General features: G+C 36.2%; 1 protein-coding gene across 1 annotated transcript; it reads left to right on the top strand.

The window, feature by feature from the left end:
* Positions 1-6,676: 6,676 nt before the first annotated feature.
* Positions 6,677-17,267, top strand: MC2R (melanocortin 2 receptor). The gene is made up of 3 exons (XM_023921387.2): positions 6,677-6,709; positions 7,046-7,138; positions 16,139-17,267. Exon 3 carries the CDS (start codon positions 16,280-16,282, stop codon positions 17,249-17,251), a length of 972 nt encoding a protein of 323 aa, XP_023777155.2. The 5' UTR covers positions 6,677-6,709; positions 7,046-7,138; positions 16,139-16,279; the 3' UTR covers positions 17,252-17,267.
* Positions 17,268-17,835: the final 568 nt, after the last annotated feature.

Raw genomic sequence — 17,835 nt, 5'->3', positions numbered from 1 at the left:
AAGCAATAGACAAAGTTGTTGTATTGATTATCTCTGTTCTTTGCATGCCAAAAATGGTAAGCAATTGTTTCAGACAGTAACCACTTCACACCAAACAGAATATGAAAGTACACAAACAGTATTTTAAAAAATTACATGATCCATAAAGCTAGAAATTGAATACAAGAAAAATAAGATGTAAAAATGTCCAAACTAAAAAAAGAGAATCAACACTGCTTTTAGAGTCTAGCCAGATAAATTGTTTTTAAAAATCCATTTGGACCATCTGTTTGTTTTTATGAAAATAAACAATGTGGTTTTTATCAGTGTGATGGCCATCAGAAAAAGTAAATGAACACAATTCAGAAATTCAGAAACCTGTCTGCCTTTTGAGGTTTAAGTGATATAAAAATTGTAAAAATTGACCTGTCTTTGACATTCCAGCTAACCTTCCTCCACCTACCCATTCACTACACTAGGAGGTTATATTTTAAATTGCATTATTCCCTTCTCCAAAGTTGCTTCTCCCACTCAAGCTTAACTCCATTATCAGCTTAGCTCCACCATCAAAGCTTCAAACATGAAGATAAATCAGAACTTTATAGAACAAAATGTTGTAGAGGTGATCAGGTTAACTGCACCTACAATCCTAAGAATGTAGGGATGCTGTTTCAGCCTGCCACGAAGCCCTCTGCACAAAAGGAAACAAGGAAAATTAAAGGAGTTCTTCAACCTGCTTTTTCAAAGGATTGCACTTTTGCCCCTCCTGCTCAGAACAAGCAACAGACAAACAGCTGCTCTTGCCCTCAGACGGTCCCACTGAGTGCCCTGGAGCTCAAGATTTTTCAGAGACTAAAGAAAGGAAAGTTAAAACAACTGAACTAATTCCTCAGTCTCTGAATCTTCTGGTAGAGATTTCAATAAATGTACAAATTATTTTACTGGCCTGAAATTGTAGTTTTCTTCGTAATATTTATCCCTGTCATTATACTTACTCCTTTCAATATTTCTGTTAATTTTAATAAGCATAAAATACATTAAAATTTCTTCTCCTACCTAAAGAGAAAGCATAAATGTATAAAACTTTATTTAGAAATTCAGATTTCTTCAGAGATTTTTTTAAATGAGACGTAAGTCAAATATATTATTAAATTTCAAATCAATAAACTTCTTATGCTACATTTTATGTCACTATGCAAATTGTTTTGAAGTTTGTGAGCTTTCTTAAAAATTAAGTGCACTAACTGGACATTGAATTTCTGCTTACTAATAGCTAACTAGAAATCTCAGTCAAGGCACTATCATTTTACATGAAACGTCATTTTGCTGTCTTTAAGATGATGTATGTTTTGCAATTAGGCAATAAAATATCTCCATCAGACAGGGAACGGAAAGAGAAGAAAGTCATCCCAAGGGACCTGAAACTCAGATCCAAAGCCGTCTGACGTGTGCCACAGTCTGCCATTAGCAATGCCTGTCATAAACCATGCTAGAAGGAAAAGAGGGAAGTTCTTTTGCTTTGTAGGAGGTTCTGGAAGAGAGGAACACAAAGTTCTAGATATTTCCCTTCTAAGGTATTGGCTCCTCTTTGTGGAGACCCAAGGGCCTGTGATTAAAATCCCCTGGAAAGGAGGCAGCAAATAGCACCTCCCGAGGTTGGGGTGAGAGAGGCCTGCCTCCCACAAGTCTTCACAACTATATGTTAATGCACTGTTAAACTTATTTCTCCATTGGTTTGCCAAATTGGTGTCACCCCAGTTCATTCCCGTTTACTTTATATGGTTAATCCCTAGAATGTTCTCCCTTCCCTCAATCCCCATTGGCCCTGGTTTGCTGCAATCCTCCACCCCTGCTTTCCTATTGGTTGTTCCTGTACCTAACCCCACCTCTGCACCATTTTACCCTGTTCCCATTGGACCCTGACCCTCAGATCTGTCCCCACTTATCCATATATAGCCCTGGACACTCCACCCAGTTTTGCTCTTGTCCCTGGACCCCCTTCGAGGCAATAAAGCTTTTGGGTACTCAAACGAGGGCCCATCCCTTCTTCTATCGTCAGCTTTTAGCAGTGTGCTCCAGACTGGAACACAGACACAGCCTTAGGGACCTGATCATAGCACATCGCTACACCTCCAGAATGTGGAAAGACTTGAGTTTTCCAAAAAGAGCGAATTTATATCTATCTTGAAGGTGTTACTGGTTTTAAGTTCATATAAAACTGAATACTTTAAAGTTTTTCCCCATATTTACAGATACTTTTTAACAAGTATAATGATCTAAATCTACAGGTAAATGTTGACATTTATCTAAGTGTAATGAAAAAATAAGGGTATGTTTCTTTTTTGAAGGCAACTCTATTAATTAAGATAGCTTTCACTGAAAACTACATCAAGAGAAATTATTTTGTTGCTAGTACTACAAAAGTATAATTAGTGAGAAAAAAAAATTCAGGAGATTAAATAAATAGGAGATAATCATGGAAATAAAGTTCTTCATAGAAATAAATTTGTAAATTGAGAAGCATCATGGAATTTGCTTTTTGAAAGTTAAAACAATTGAATACTAATTTTGATAGTGGATAATCAAATTGCCAAATGTCTTCTCTAGGTTTTCTATGGTTAGAATGTCCTCCAAGAGCTCCATAAAGAGGGAACACAGAAAACAAACTAATTAGGAAACAAAAAAGGAAAATTATATTAGAAAGTCAACCACTCTTTAAAAAAATATGCATTCCTTTTAGTTGTTCGCAGTCGCACTTTTGAAGAAACTAATGTAGTTTTTTATAAGATTAAAAAATTTTCCTGACATACTATTGATTGAATGGAAAATGTTTTCCATCTATGGAAAATGTTTTGGTCACCTTGAATACCAGTATTTGAGCAGAACCTGACCACTAGACCATGTGCATGAAAATCATCTCCCAGGGCAAAAGCAATGCCAGCTTTTCCTTTTAAAACTTTTCTAATTTTTCATGACATTATGCCTAAAACGCTTACAACAGCACAATAAAAAAACAGCGAATCCAATTACTTATAAATAAGTAGATGTTAACCTGTAAGTAGACCACACAACCCCCAAATGCACTGAGTTTAATACGCTCCTTGACTATGTTGTAGGATTTAATAAAATTTCACAGACAATTTCTTTGAGAAAAATTGATCAAAAAAGGCCAGATTCATAAAAAAAAAAATCTCTACTGGCATTCTAATTCCATCTTTTATCATTTGCAGGATAAAACATACATCTGAAAAAGCTCTTTGTATCCTTTCTTCTTGGAGTTCTGTTTGACCATATGGCACTGCCTCAGGGATGAATTCATTACCAGTGTACCTCCAGAAATTCCCTAAAACTTACTTAGCTTTCATACTGCAAGTCACTGAAAAAAATAATTGGTGGCATCTTTGTGCAAATATTGGATTACTAGTAATAAAATTGCGAATACTTACATATTTTTGATTTATCAATTTACAATTAGACTGTCTTCTGCTTAAGAAAAACCTCTTCTCCTGCTAATATTTTCTCTAGCCATCTGTTTCCAAAAGATCATTGTTTGCTTTCTGATGACAGAAGAGCCTAAATAGTTTCGTTTTCTGCAAAGTTCCAAGTTAGCATAGCATGATGAAAATTGCATGGGATAAGAATTTGGCCTAACAGATCCACTGTGTAGCAAGAATCAAATGGCAGATTAAATTTATGCTTGCTTGTTTTGTTGAAGATCATGGCTACAGAATCTGAGATTTTGTTAAGTATTTAATATAGCTAATAAACTACAGATGAAATATTCCCTGCATACTAGATGGAAAAAAATAAAAAGTGTATAGTGTATACTGTGGAAATAATATTTGTGTTTTTCTTGACCCTTCTGAGGTCACATTTTTCACTCACTCTTCTTCTAAACAACACTGCTGATCCTGTCTCCTCCTTGAAAGCCTGGACTATTTATAGAGCTCTTTACTGCTACAGTTTCTAGATCTTTTACTCTTTTCACATATTGTGAAAATACTGTTTATTTCCCGGAGTGCTCTTTTGAATTGAAACACAGTGGGATGAAAACACATGCACTATGAGTGTTAAATTTGCTATCGTTTTTTAAGCGCAGAACTGGAAAAAAATCACTGTAACAAGTTTTTTGGGTGATAAGGTCATTCTCTAATTTGCATTTTTCAATCTTCAAACTCAAATAATCTACTGCTTTAATGGCTCAATAAATAGAAGTAATAAATTTTATGCAGTTGATAACAGGTATTCACTTTTTTTTATGACATGCAGTTCTAGCTGCTTTTTCATTGTAATTCATCGTAGTACATGTTTTTTGAATATTATATAATAAAAAAAATAGAATAACTCTTGGCATCTCTCTGACATATCCTTTCCTATTTACATACCTTCCCTTCACAAAACGAAACAGAAAATTCAAGACTTAACATTAGAAAAAACAATCTGCCTAGAATTATAGTGATTTATGCTTAGGTAGGTGGCTTGTCAATTTATTTCTCAGCTCTGATCCCTTTTCTAAATGCCCACAACACCTTTCAGAATGAAACTCTAATTAATATTAACCTTCCTATTTCTTACGACTGTGCTTCCTCAAACATTCACTGTGCATTTATCCGTAGCATCAGACACCTCTTCTGAGCAGCAGAGAGCTGCTATGGCCAGGTCAAAAGTACAGCAAATGCATCTCAAGCCCTCCTACTGCTCCAGCTTTGCACTTGATATGATCCTGGAGCCTGGGAGTTCTGTGAGCTGCACTTAGAGCCTGAGGGCACAGTGTTGTCCCTCACACACCTACTGTCCCAGCTTTGTTGGGCTGGTTGGAGTGGCATTCCCATTACACCTGAACAGAGGTACTGGAAATGCTAGTAGGGACTACGGGAATGTTAAGCTAATGTCTATTTTACACAGAATCTCAGAATGGTTTGGGTTGGAAGGGACCTTAAAGACCATCTGGTTCTGACCCCAGAGTCACGGGGAAGGACACCTTCCACCATAAAAGGCTGCTCTGAGCCCCATCCAGCCTGGCCTTGAACACTTCAAGTGATGGGGTATCCACAACTTCTCTGACTAAACATTGTTATTGTGCGTTCTGACTCTTCATTCTCAATTCAGACTTCTTCCAAACTCACTTGTTGCCAAAGGCTGAATGATGCACTCTCTGTGCCTCCAGTGTGTTTGTTTTCTCTGTTACCAAAATAAAATGCAAGCCTGAATCTGTGGACTTTTCCTTATTAACTATTTATCACAGTTTATGGTACAGAATTTTTTGTGCATACAGGATATTGTTAGGCTGCGTATTGCACTCTTAGTGTAGAACAGAAATTCACAGCACAAGGAATGAGGGCCTTCACAACTTTTGAGACACCTAATGAGTGTCTTCACGTGCAAAGCAGTGCAAAGAACCTGGATTCATAAGACGAGTTCTGTCTGACAATTTAAAGAATGAGTACTCCTGAAGCTTGCTCCTGCAAGGACCATAACCAGTTATATTTGAAGGAGGTTATTAAAATGCTGCACAATACAAAATGTAAAAAAAATAGTAAACAATTGTTCTGCAACACCAGCTGTCTTCTTGACTTTATTCTATTTAATTATTTCAGTGTATCGTAACAGCATTCAGCAAATTCAACTGGTCTAAAGAAAAGGAAGTTAAACGTAAACCTGTGTATGACTGAGGATGAAGAGTAAGACTGAGACACTTTTTTCTCCTTGAAAATCTGAAGGACACTCAAAGATGATTAATATGCCTTCCACTTTTGAAGGTTTTTTTCTTTTTTCAGGTCCCCTCCCTTTGCATGTGTTGCTAAGCTTTTTCTCCTCCAATCATTATGTTCCAGAGATCCAAATGACTCTCACTGAAGCTATCAAACTGCTAATTGCTGGGGGTTTATATTTTTACCACACAAATGAATTAAATCCTTATTTCTTGAGAAACTCTGAAGCAGACAAGTTTTTCTTTGGCAGCCTGGAAGAAAACAAATTTTCTCAGTTTATAATGTTAAGAATATAATGCTGCTTTTGGGCTTGAAATTTAATTGCTATTTAATAGATCCAAATGTGAAGTCTTTCCCTATAGCAACTCACGCTATTCCTTCACATTTGTTTCAGTAATAGGGTGGACCACATCTTCATGGAATATTGGTAAAGCTCAGTACATTTTTTTTACCTTCATGACCTGAATTATGTATCTCCATAATAATCACTTATATTTATTCAGACTAGTACAGTTGTGTTTTGGTGCTGCTGAGCTCTCTCTACCCTGTTAATTTCTCAGTTGTGTCTTTAGTAGAGATGATAGGTTGAAAGCAAAGACTGTGACAATCATCTTGATGGCAATAAACATCTTATACCATCTCAACCATCCACCTAAGTGTTTAAATACTATTATAATATAGCCCATGGTCTTTTGTGGTTTACACACCCCTCCTTCCAAATATTAGGAAGGGAGGTTATAAAGAGAAGTAGCTGAAAAGATAATCCATCTGAAACAGAATATTTTTCCTTTGATTGGGCAGGTTTTTCTTTTTTTTTTATTATAAATGTTTCAAGAGACAGTGAATGATTTAAAGAGATCCTAACTCAAGGTTATGCCAATGAAACAACTGTCATCCTCTTTGATTTAGATGTTCCAATCTTTCCCTTACGCAAAGACGGTGTTGGCTTCAATTCCTTTATAAATAATCTTGCTCCCAGAGCTACCAGCAAACTGACTCACAAGTGGTTTCATTAGTAGGTAAGTGGAGATTTACTACATGTATCTAATGTCAGAAAGCCTCCTTGGAGAAATTAGTGAAACATGCAATGTTATTGTGGAATGAAGTGCCATATTTCCTAATGTTCCCTAGAACCCTTCATCTTACAATCATTCTTCTTTAAAGCAAAAATTTTGGCAGCAGTTTTATGCCTCTTGTATGAAGACTGAGTAAGTTTATCCTCTTTACCAATGGAAGAAGTTATAGTAGTTAAGTTACATAGTAGGAAAACTTCTATTCAAATGTTTCTTTTTTTTTGTATACTGTTTTTCCTGCTTCAACTTTGTTTTGTTTGTTCTTTTCACTGCATCAACCAGAAGCCACACATCCCCCTGAGACTTCCTAGCTGGTCATCAATGGTTATTCTTCTGTGTCTGGACTGGGAATTATCTAAGGAGAGCGACCGCCAGGTACTATTTTGTTTTATTCACTCTGTTCAGTGAGACCAAATTCTGTTCTCACTTGCTCAAGTGCAAGTATTGAATAATTCCATTGATCTACCTGACAATTCAGATTTCTCAGACGACTGTGTGGTTTGCTGCACTCTAATTGCCAATACTTTTAGATACTTAATCCTTTGTCAGTCTGCAGCACACAGGAGAGGAAGACAGAAAACAGCAGCAGTCTCTGCCTTGAAGCAGATAACCACAAATGAGGGCAGGACAAATTTCTCTGCTTAACACACACTTGTAGATACATGAACTGATTATTTATCCTTTGACTTTCCCTGTTAATTATTTCAGATCAGAGGCAGAAGACAAATTTCACCACATTCACTCACACATACATCTATATATACATGTAGTTCCATTATTCCTTTGCAAAAGTGGAAATACCTGTTCTGCCACAGCATCATTGCCATAGGGGTTCCACATGCTAGTGCATAGGAAAGACAAGGTGAAATTACTTAATCTGAGGTATCTTCATAAATCTCCCACACCTCTCTCTGGTTTTGGATGACAGCACACCTTTTGCAATGAGATTTTGTCTACTCCCACCTATAGCAGAAGCCATGGTAGTGCTGAATGCCAACATGTAACCAGACTAAAGCTTTATGTGGCCACTACTCCAAATGCAAGTAGTTTTTTACAGGTTTGGACAATTCAGATTAGAGTCCTTCCACACTTGTTTTACTACTCATTCTCCCTCCTAGGCATATGGAATGAAGATGGCTCTGAAAAGATAAATCTAAAAGAGATATTTTCTTCACCCTGACCTCATTCCAGAGAAAATAACCATCTATTGAATTAATATTTTAAATCATCTTTTCACTACTTATTTGTTCAGTAGCAAGACCAAATGCACAATGCCACTTTAAGTAACTCTCAGGAAAGAAGATGCTGTATTTTTGGTATTTTTGCATTTTTTTTTTCAATAAGACATACCTAATACATACTGTAAAATAATGCATTTAAACAGCAAGCTACATGCGATAAACCCACACTCTAGTTTACTGTCATTTAAAAATATTAACTGTTACTCTAATGATACTGTCTACTTTGACTATTATTTTGTTTGCAACTACTGGAGCAAACACAGCCAGAGAAGAAGATGGATGGCTCCTAAAAGAGCAGCTAGCTGTGCTTCTTTCTTTAGAGCAGAAACACAGGACTTGTCTTTCAATAAATGGTTAATGCTTTTCTGTAATGGAGATTTCCTTAATGCTTGTTGGCAACATTTCTGTGATGGCATTATTAATGGCAAACAGTGATTTACTGGAAAGTGTAAGAACAGAGCAATGGCCTCCAGAAATGTCACTTGAAGGCCTCTTGACTGATTTTACAAAGATACCAAAGAACTATTTGCCCTGTGGTCAAATCCAATATCATTTTTCATTCTTTGTAGGAATTTACAGCTTTATAGGCTTAAAATTAATTTATTCTGGAAACAAAAAGGAAAGAATAGTGTAATAAAAGCCAACCACAAAGTCTAGGACACAATAACTAGTGTTTCAAAGAACTATGAATCTTTCTATTACAATATTAATAAAGAAACGTATTTAGTTTCTACCAGTGTAGCTTGTCACCAAGTGACTCCAATGGCTTGAGATTGATTTGAGGGTGAAGGATGTGACCAAAGGTTTTAAGGACATCACTTCCAAAGCAATTACCTGCATCAGGCACAGCAAGTTTGGTTTGGTTTGGTCTTTTGGGGTTTTTTGTTTAGGTAGATTATGTTGTTAAAAAACACAACTGACTAATAATTATTATATTTCTTAGTGTGCCACAGTAGTTGCATTTCTTAGTGTATCTCAAATTTATAAAGCAACAGAAGCTTTTCAGAGAGTGAAGCTCCACATGTTTCAGAAAAAAACAACTCTTATGATCACATATATTGTGATGTATACAGCAAAGACAAGGGAAACCTTCACTGATATTTCACTCCCATCCCTGATACCTGTGTATTAAATGATTTGCAGAAGTTCTTCCTCCCCAGGGCACAGTGTGTTGTCAACACTGGTGGGAGGGCTGCTCCATAATGTAATTACTGAAATAGGAGGCAAAACCAGTCAGAGGCACATTGATGCATTTACAGCCCTCGATTTCTACAGGTCCTAGTTTTAATCTCTATAGGTTTCTCATTTTCAATAAATTGTCCACATACTTGATATGAAGAAGACTATTTCACTAACAACTTTGTGAAATAAGGTCCACTAATGACTTAGTGGACACTCTGTGCTTATGCCTCGTGACAAAGCAAGAATCTTTACATAACCTCAACATTTCATGCAGCTTCTGTTAGTTCCAGGTACTTCAGCTAATAGCATAGCTTACAGACTCAGAAATTGTATGTGGAAAATGATACTGTCGCAAGGAGTTAATCAGAAAATGCTTCTTGGGGTTTCAGGTTTAATTTCTTTTTCTCACTCCCATTTTAATGGTTTTGCCATTTCATTCATAATCACTCTAAATAACTGCTTTTTCCTCTCTGCTACTGCAAAGATTTATTTTGTTAAGGATATTAAGAACTCAGTCCATCTTTCTTTAGTCCTTTTTACTGTTCCTGATTCCAGTATCTTTGTTGGAACACCCAGAGCTATGCATGTTTTGCATGAAGCTATACTCACATGATAGAGAGAGAAGTAGTCCTGGCCAGTTTGTTTCTGCATAGCTTAGATGCGTTATTGCTTTTTTTTTTTTTTTTCTCCAACAAAATCGTGCCAATAGTGAATATACATAACCTCAAATATGAGTATGAAATTCTTTCCTGATTTCTCCTCATTCATAAACACATAATTGTTTTACATTGATGTTGATCTTAAAGGAAAAAGAAATATCCATAAGAAGTAAATCAAACACTCAATTTTTTTTAAGCGGTAGTCTTCGCAAGATCTCCAGTCTGTTCAGTTTATGAGTTGGTCAGAAAACTCATTCTGTTCTTATGCAGTTTTCGAAGTCAGGAAAAAAAGAAGTCTGTTCAACATATACACACGTCTTACATTTAAAATTCCAGCAAGTATGATTTGCACCTAATTTCATTCTAGAAATTATTTTTAAAAGGAAGTCACAATTATAATTATTTTGCTAGTAGTTAACCCAATTGCTTTAGGTATTTAGCTTTAGATACAGTATTTTTTAAATGTATTTATCTTGTATACATATGCACTTCCCTCTTTTGCTTCCTGCTCTTTTCTTCAGTAAGTGCCATCTCTATTAATGTAAAGTTATTTCTAAGAAAGTAGCAACATTGAAATCATATGGGACATAATCTCACTATCCTGGTGCAGTGTATCACCAAGACCTATGGCAGTGAACACCCTTATACAAAAAAACGTTTATCTAGGTCTGATGACAGTTCATGAACTCAAAATTAGGCAACACAACGTTATATAATGCCCACTCATGTGAAGAATCAGAATAGCTCTCATCAGTCATTAACACCCAGATAACTCTATTTTCTTGAACACTAGAGGGAGATCAAAGCAAAAGGATAAATTACCTAATACAGCATGGATATTAATTGCAGTTGTTAATAAAATTTCAAAAGATTGTTATGAAGATCCAAGTATCATAGCATCTCAAATTTTCCTCACTGTTTTCGCATACCCTTATTTGTTACTGTTTTACCTACACTGCAATTTTAAAATATTAAGGAAAAAGAAGATAAAAATACTTAGAAGGAAAAAGATTCTATCAAATCCACCAGTACTGTATTCTGGTATAAACTGGTTTTTCATATGAAATACATTTACTTTGATGAGAAGATACAAGTTCTAGCAACTGAACAATGAAATGTGACCATGTGGCTCTTTTTTACCTGCACCTACAGCAGTAAGCAGAGGAAACTCGTGTTTCTGAAAGACCTTCCCTAGAAAGAGATCATTCTGTTCCGTCTCAATGCCAGCAACTGGGATATTTCACATTTGGAACTGAAAAATTATGATTTCTGAAGGATGGAAATCAATGCTCTCACTCTTGTGTGATCACAGCCACTCTTTTGTTCAGTGTCTGCCAAACAAACTTTTTAAGATATAATGCCTATTTTAAAATACAGACTTTCTTAGTTTTATATGAAAGAAGTATCAAATGTGCACCTTTTACCATCTCAGTTACTGATGGGAGTTACAGTTACCAATGCTTTCAGGAGGATTCCCAAACAAAGGAACAATACTTAGACAATTTCAAAGACCTGTGCTGCCACTAAATTTTAGCAACTTTCTTGCATCCTTCCTGCACCATTTGGGTCTGCTTAATAAATGGTGAGAGATTTAAAATCGAGGTCATTTGAGGAAACTCTTTCTTTCAAGAGTTTAACAGTTACAGCTGAGGATGTTTCACTTATGATCTGCTACTGTTCCACAAACAGGCAGATCTCTGGGGTTTTCTTGTACAGGCCATGCTGAGGTACCTTAAGTATGGTCAACCTCAAAGTGGGTGAGATATTTTCATTTGAGACGGACAGAAAAGCTACAGGAAGTAAAGAAGCTGACAGGGCCCTTAGGAGTCTGTATTTTTTAGAGTAATTCCTTGGACAGTTACTTCTAATGACTGTAAAGAACCATACAATGTGCAGGGCAAGGCAGGATCAGGCTTGATGTGTTTTTTCGCTTACTTGCTTGTTCAGGGTTAAGCCAGGCTGGCAGACAAGAAGAAATTCCCACTAGCACACGTAGGGATCATCCTATCCTCATAACTGACCTGCCTATTAACAGGTCCAGTCCTTGTCCTCATGAAAACTACTGTCCAGCTACTAAAGACAAAAAAAATAGGAAAAAAAATTGCCATTTTTCTGGTTTTACAGCTTTAAAAACTAAGCCTCCACATCCATGTTTTAAATTGGCATGGTTCCTTCTTAAATGCCTGGTGCTCCCAGAAAAGCTAGAAACAAGGGAAAAGCTATTTGTCCATAGTTTTTTGTCCAATGTATCTTGATACAAAATTGCAGTAGCTTGAATGCAAGTGACTGAAAAAATACCTTGCTCCCATCTGTGGGGCTTTGGCTTGCATTTTTGGGCAAAGGAGGTCATTCTAAGCTGCACCAGGAGCATAACCCATCACACACAGCTTGTCCAACCACCTCACAGGGGATTCATGTTCCACTAGGGCGAGGCTTTAGAAGGGGAGCCAAACTGAACAGATTATCCTGATGATAAAGCTTTGGAGCTGGCTAGAGATAAAGACATTGGAAGCAAGTGCTAATACATTGGAGACTTTAGGGGATTGAGGGAAGGTTATGGCATTGCTAGTGACAAATAAGCACCTATGTATACACTGAGTGGGTTGTGAAATATACTGTATATACAGTGTCTGATACACAAACCACTTATTCTGTTCCATTCCTTCTAAATTACATTTTTTTTTCTCAAAAACTTTAGATACATAAAAGCAGGAATTCATACATTTCATGGTTCTGGAAAGAAATGATTGCCTCTACATAACTGGCTTGTTATCACAGCTATTTTGTACAGTCCTAAAGCTGAAGAGACTACTCCATACCCTTTCAGGTTTTATTTACTGACAGCTATTTAGAGAGTAATACATCTTGGGGTCTCTGTGATAAAGAGCAGTATGGTTTGCTATTAAAACAATAATAGATTAAAAAAAAAATAAAAAAAGGCCCCTGGGAAATTATACCATATTTAAGGTATATAATTTTTTAACCATGTCTTCTCATTACAACTCACAGCTGAAATTACTCTTAATGCTATTGCAGCTTACCTGGCCAGTTTATTTAATATTTTGGCATTGGAAATGTGTTATTTGTTTATTCAGTGAATTAATTTTTATCCAATTAAAAAAAAAAATAATCAAGAGCAAACCTATTATCCCCATACCTTTTAGATGCTAAGTCATTGTATTTCTACTGAGGAGAAATTTGTATTTTAGTTATCAGCGGGCACCAGACACACAGGAGAGAGTGATGATTTGTGCCCAAGGCTAATGCTCTGGAGCTCTGGGAGTTCCCAGCATCCTCAAGGGTATTTTCAGCCTTGCCACAAGCTGAAGTACTGGGGCTGGCTTTTAGCTGTGTAATATAAACCAGTGCAAACACACCTTCCAAGTAATAAGAGCATCCTAAGGAGCCACACCATAATCATGGTGATTACCATTGTCAGGTAATCTGATTTTGATTTGTTTCCTAAGTTTGTACAATATTGCCAGTATGGTTTCTGGTCCTGGCTTCCGTTCTCCCAGTTTGGTGCTTCATCATCCTTTAGATAGCTACCAAACAAATCGAAATTGATGATATTACTACAAATATATGCATTTTTAGTATCTTTACTACTGCCATCAGCAGGAGTCTGCCTCCTGCTAGATAAATAATGTTTCTGAATATCCAGTGTTACTGAGCTGTTGATTTCTCCATCCAGAACCTAACTGAAACAAGAATGGGTTGAATATTTTTATGGTTTTGTTATACAAATGTATTTAAGATTTTAAGAGTCTTTCATTGTCATTTACTGCTGTTTGACTGTTTTACAATTCTTGCTGGAGTCAGGCAGACTTATTCTTAGACCATGAATGACATCAAAAAAGTTAAAATACAAATAATTCAGCTATTGATTGCCAATAAAACCAGAATTGTTCTATATGGAAGGGTTGGGGTTTTTTTATTATTTTTAAATCGTTGTGTCCTATTTTTAATAGTTCTGAAATGTAAACACTAGATGGGAAAGGCTGACTTTGCAGGTACCTGCAAAAGAAGAATCTGGTAAATCTAAACCACTAAACTACTTAATGCACACTATCTGGTAGATTAGTAGCAGTGAAAAGAATCCTGTAACTGTGGAACTTCCTGCAGATGTATGAAATAATGTCCATTTTGCAGATCAAGCACTGGATTTATAAAACAAGTAAAACACTGTATACACAGGTATTTCCCTCTGGGATAGCTGAGGTTGAAATATGACTGTGCACCACGCTGAAGCATCAGAAAAGGAGATACTTGACAAGAACTGTGATGGAACTCTAATAGAATAGTGTGCAATAGCCATGTATAAATGCTGAAATGAGAATCTCTGAAACAAGGTGGTCTTTTTTACTATTAATTCTTGGAAAACAACATTAAGTGATGCAATTATTCAGTTTACTGTAAATGCACCAAAATCCTTATAAATTCTCTGTTTTCAGCTTAATACAAAGTTACTGTAAAATTACAAGCAGCAGATGTAATATACCATGCCATTCATAATATTATGTATTTTCAGTGAAGGAAACTTCATGCTTTTAAGGTAGATTATTTCAGCAATATGACTATATCAGCAAAGAAGCATTCTTGAAAAACAGTTTTGAGAAAATAGCAGCTTAATAAATATATTTGCCAGCTGATTCACCTGTTTAAATCCTATTGAAATGAAGTTTTGTCTGAAGTGTCTGTGCTGACTTCCTATAAAGAGTGAAAATTGTTAACAGAGTGCTAGATTAGATATCATTAAACTTAACTGTGACAGTAGCTCCAGGTGAGAAGAAGAAAAACATATCATTGCAAAGACATTGTCAGGTTTCTTACTCTGTTTAGTAATTCCTTCCATGACATACTGACAGATGTTGGCCTAATTATCTTTGGAAATGTCCACACATGATGCAGTGCAATACAGTTCATTTTGTCCACTACACTGCCTGTGTTTTCAGATATGTATGGGTACCCTCCTGAATGCTTTTCTGAAGTGATCATGTTTCATCAAATTTGTGATGGCTCGTGCTCCAAGTCTTGTTTGTATACAAAATAATTAATCTTGACTTCCCCCTTTGAAACAGTAATTGTGTGTTATAGTGTTCAGCAACCCTGATTGTGAAATGTCCAATGGAATTTCTAGATTTACTGATATGAAAGTGTCAAAGAAAGCTGGTTTAAATTTTAAAACAGAGCGAAATCATGAAATTTTAGATTCATTTAGGCTAGAAAAGGCCTTTAAGTTCACTGAGTCCAACCATTAACCCAGCATTGCCAAGTCCACCCTAAACCATGCCTGTAAGTGTCACATCCATATATCATTTAAATGCCTCACAAGACGGTGACTCAACCACTTCTCTGGACAGCCTGTTACAGTGCCTGACAACTCTTTCAGTAAAAATACATCTTTAAAGAAGGGGACTTTTTAAATTTTAAATTAAATTTTTTAAATACCAAAACTGCATCTGTGTTTCCCAAGACTGGCTATGAAGATGACAAGAAAAACTTTTTCTTATTATGGGTCATATCCAAGCTAAATTAGTATCAATTAATACATTAATGAAAGGAGTAAAAATTCTATTCCTTTGGAAAGATTCCTATATGCTTGGATGTAGTATAGATCATAATCATTATGGAGAAAGCATAAAGTCATCTCAGTGCTGAAATAAATTACTTGGGGTTTTAGATAGTTGTAAAATACAGACAAGAAAAGGTTTGTACTTTGGATCTTAGAAATATGTTCATGGAATCAAAAGAGAGTTTCTATCTAAACGAAAAGGAAGCCTCTCACTAGTATCTAATATGCCTCTAAATACATCAGTGTTTACAAATGTTTACATCTAAATGGAAGGCATGTCACTGTACCATCAACAGTGAGGAGGTAAACATGTTACTGTTTTGGACAAGAGTTTATCTTGGCATTAGTTTTATTTGTGTCTAATAATACTGAAAATCTTGTGAGAATTGCCAGCCTTTCTTAAAGCAAACAGCTGGGACAGTAAAGATTGCCAAACTCTTGAAGTCTGTCGAATTAGTTTCAGTAAATGCGGGGCACACATTAGTGAAGAAAATTACATGTATTTTTTTTAAATTGCTTTGAAGCTAAAACCGAATTTACACTTTGATTTTCTTTGAGGTTCAGTGAGCAGATCTTATTTCATCCAATTGTGTCTCTCTGTGGTGATTATACTCATGCTTTAAACTGCAATGGATGATACTCTTCAAATATCTATTTTTATCTCGTATATGTGGTGAATTTCTTCTTGATATTTATGTTTCTTCATGTTTTATTGCAGGAGAAATTCCAAACATTTCAGTTAAGTCTTGAAATTGCTCCAGATGAAGGAGAGAGCCTTGATCAAACAAAGAATGGTCTGATTGACAGGTCAGCTTCAGAATAAAGCCAAACCTGAAAAAGAAGCAACCCAGACTCTTCCATGACTAGGAGAATGAGCACTGAGAGACCTTCGGACTTAATCAAACACCTTGGGCAGACAAGCATTCCATCCCTCGAAAACATAAGTGATTTTTCATTAAATGTCACTGACTGCACCCAGGTTGTGGTGCCAGAGGAAGTTTTTTTCACTGTTGCTGCCGCTGGGATACTGGAAAATCTACTTATCCTCATTGCTGTTGTTAAAAATAAGAACTTACACTTGCCCATGTACTTCTTCATTTGCAGCTTAGCCATTTCAGACATGTTAGGCAGCTTGTACAAAACTCTGGAGAACATCTTTATCATCTTATGCAAAATGGGATACCTGAAACGCCACGGAGACTTTGAGAAAAAACTAGATGATGCCATGGATTCCATGTTCATTCTGTCTTTGCTGGGGTCTATTTTCAGCTTGCTAGCTATCGCAGCAGATAGGTACATCACGATCTTCTACGCTTTGCGGTACCACAATATCATGACTCTGAGGAGAGCCTTGGCTATCTTGGCCATCATTTGGGCGTTCTGTGCCGGCAGCAGCGTTGCCATTGCCCTCTTCTCCTACGAAGCAGCAACAGTCATTCCCTTCACCATCCTGTTCCCTTTGATGATGTTTTTCATACTCTGCCTCTACGTCCACATGTTCCTCCTGGCTCGATCTCACGCCAAAAAAATTGCCTCACTGCCCAGCAGCACTGTCCATCACAGAACTAACATGAAAGGCGCGATTACACTGACTGTTTTTCTTGGAGTTTTCCTTTGCTGTTGGGCCCCCTTTGTTCTTCACATCCTCTTAGCAAGGTTTTGCCCGCATAACCCGTACTGTGCCTGCTACATGTCCATTTTCCACGTGAATGGGACACTCATAATGTGCAATGCCATCATCAACCCTATGATTTTTGCATTCCGAAGCCCAGAATTGCGGAGTACATTTAAGAAGATGTTCTACTGTTCCAGGTCAAACTGCAACTGGTGAACACTTCATCCAAAAATGAAAATTATAAAAGCATTTATGGGGTGCTATGCAACATCAGTGTGCAGAGTTGAAAATACCAACAACTACACCCAAAGTAATACTATGCTTGTAGCATACTGCCAGTGATTTTTCAGAGTGTTACCAAAGAATGAATAAAAAATAAGTAAGGACACAAATCTTTGTCAACTCGATCTCCAAACTAAGCTAATCATGCTTGTCATTTTCAAGCAAGGAAAAAAAAAAATATAAATGTGTTAATTATCTTTTGTCATTACAGAAAAATCCAAACTAAAATGTTGCATAACACCAGATATGAACCAATTAATATTGTATCAATAATTTCAATTCAATGCATATACTACTTTGTAATTCTGTTGTTTAAATTGCAATGAATTGAACATTTGTTTCTAAACTGTGCATTTGTATCAAAGTATATGGTTATAAGGAGAAAACATGGACATATGATTTTGCTGAAGAAGCAAGCTCAAGACTCTTCTTTAACATCCAATCTCCTTAAAATCATTCAATTAGTGATCCGTAAGTTTCAAAAGCTACTTTTTGAGTATAAGTCCAAAAGAATATGG

This window comes from Cyanistes caeruleus, chromosome 1, assembly GCF_971803275.1.
Source record: "Cyanistes caeruleus chromosome 1, bCyaCae1.hap1.1, whole genome shotgun sequence".
Classification (NCBI taxonomy): domain Eukaryota; kingdom Metazoa; phylum Chordata; class Aves; order Passeriformes; family Paridae; genus Cyanistes; species Cyanistes caeruleus.
This window is presented reverse-complemented; position numbering and strand designations above follow the sequence as displayed.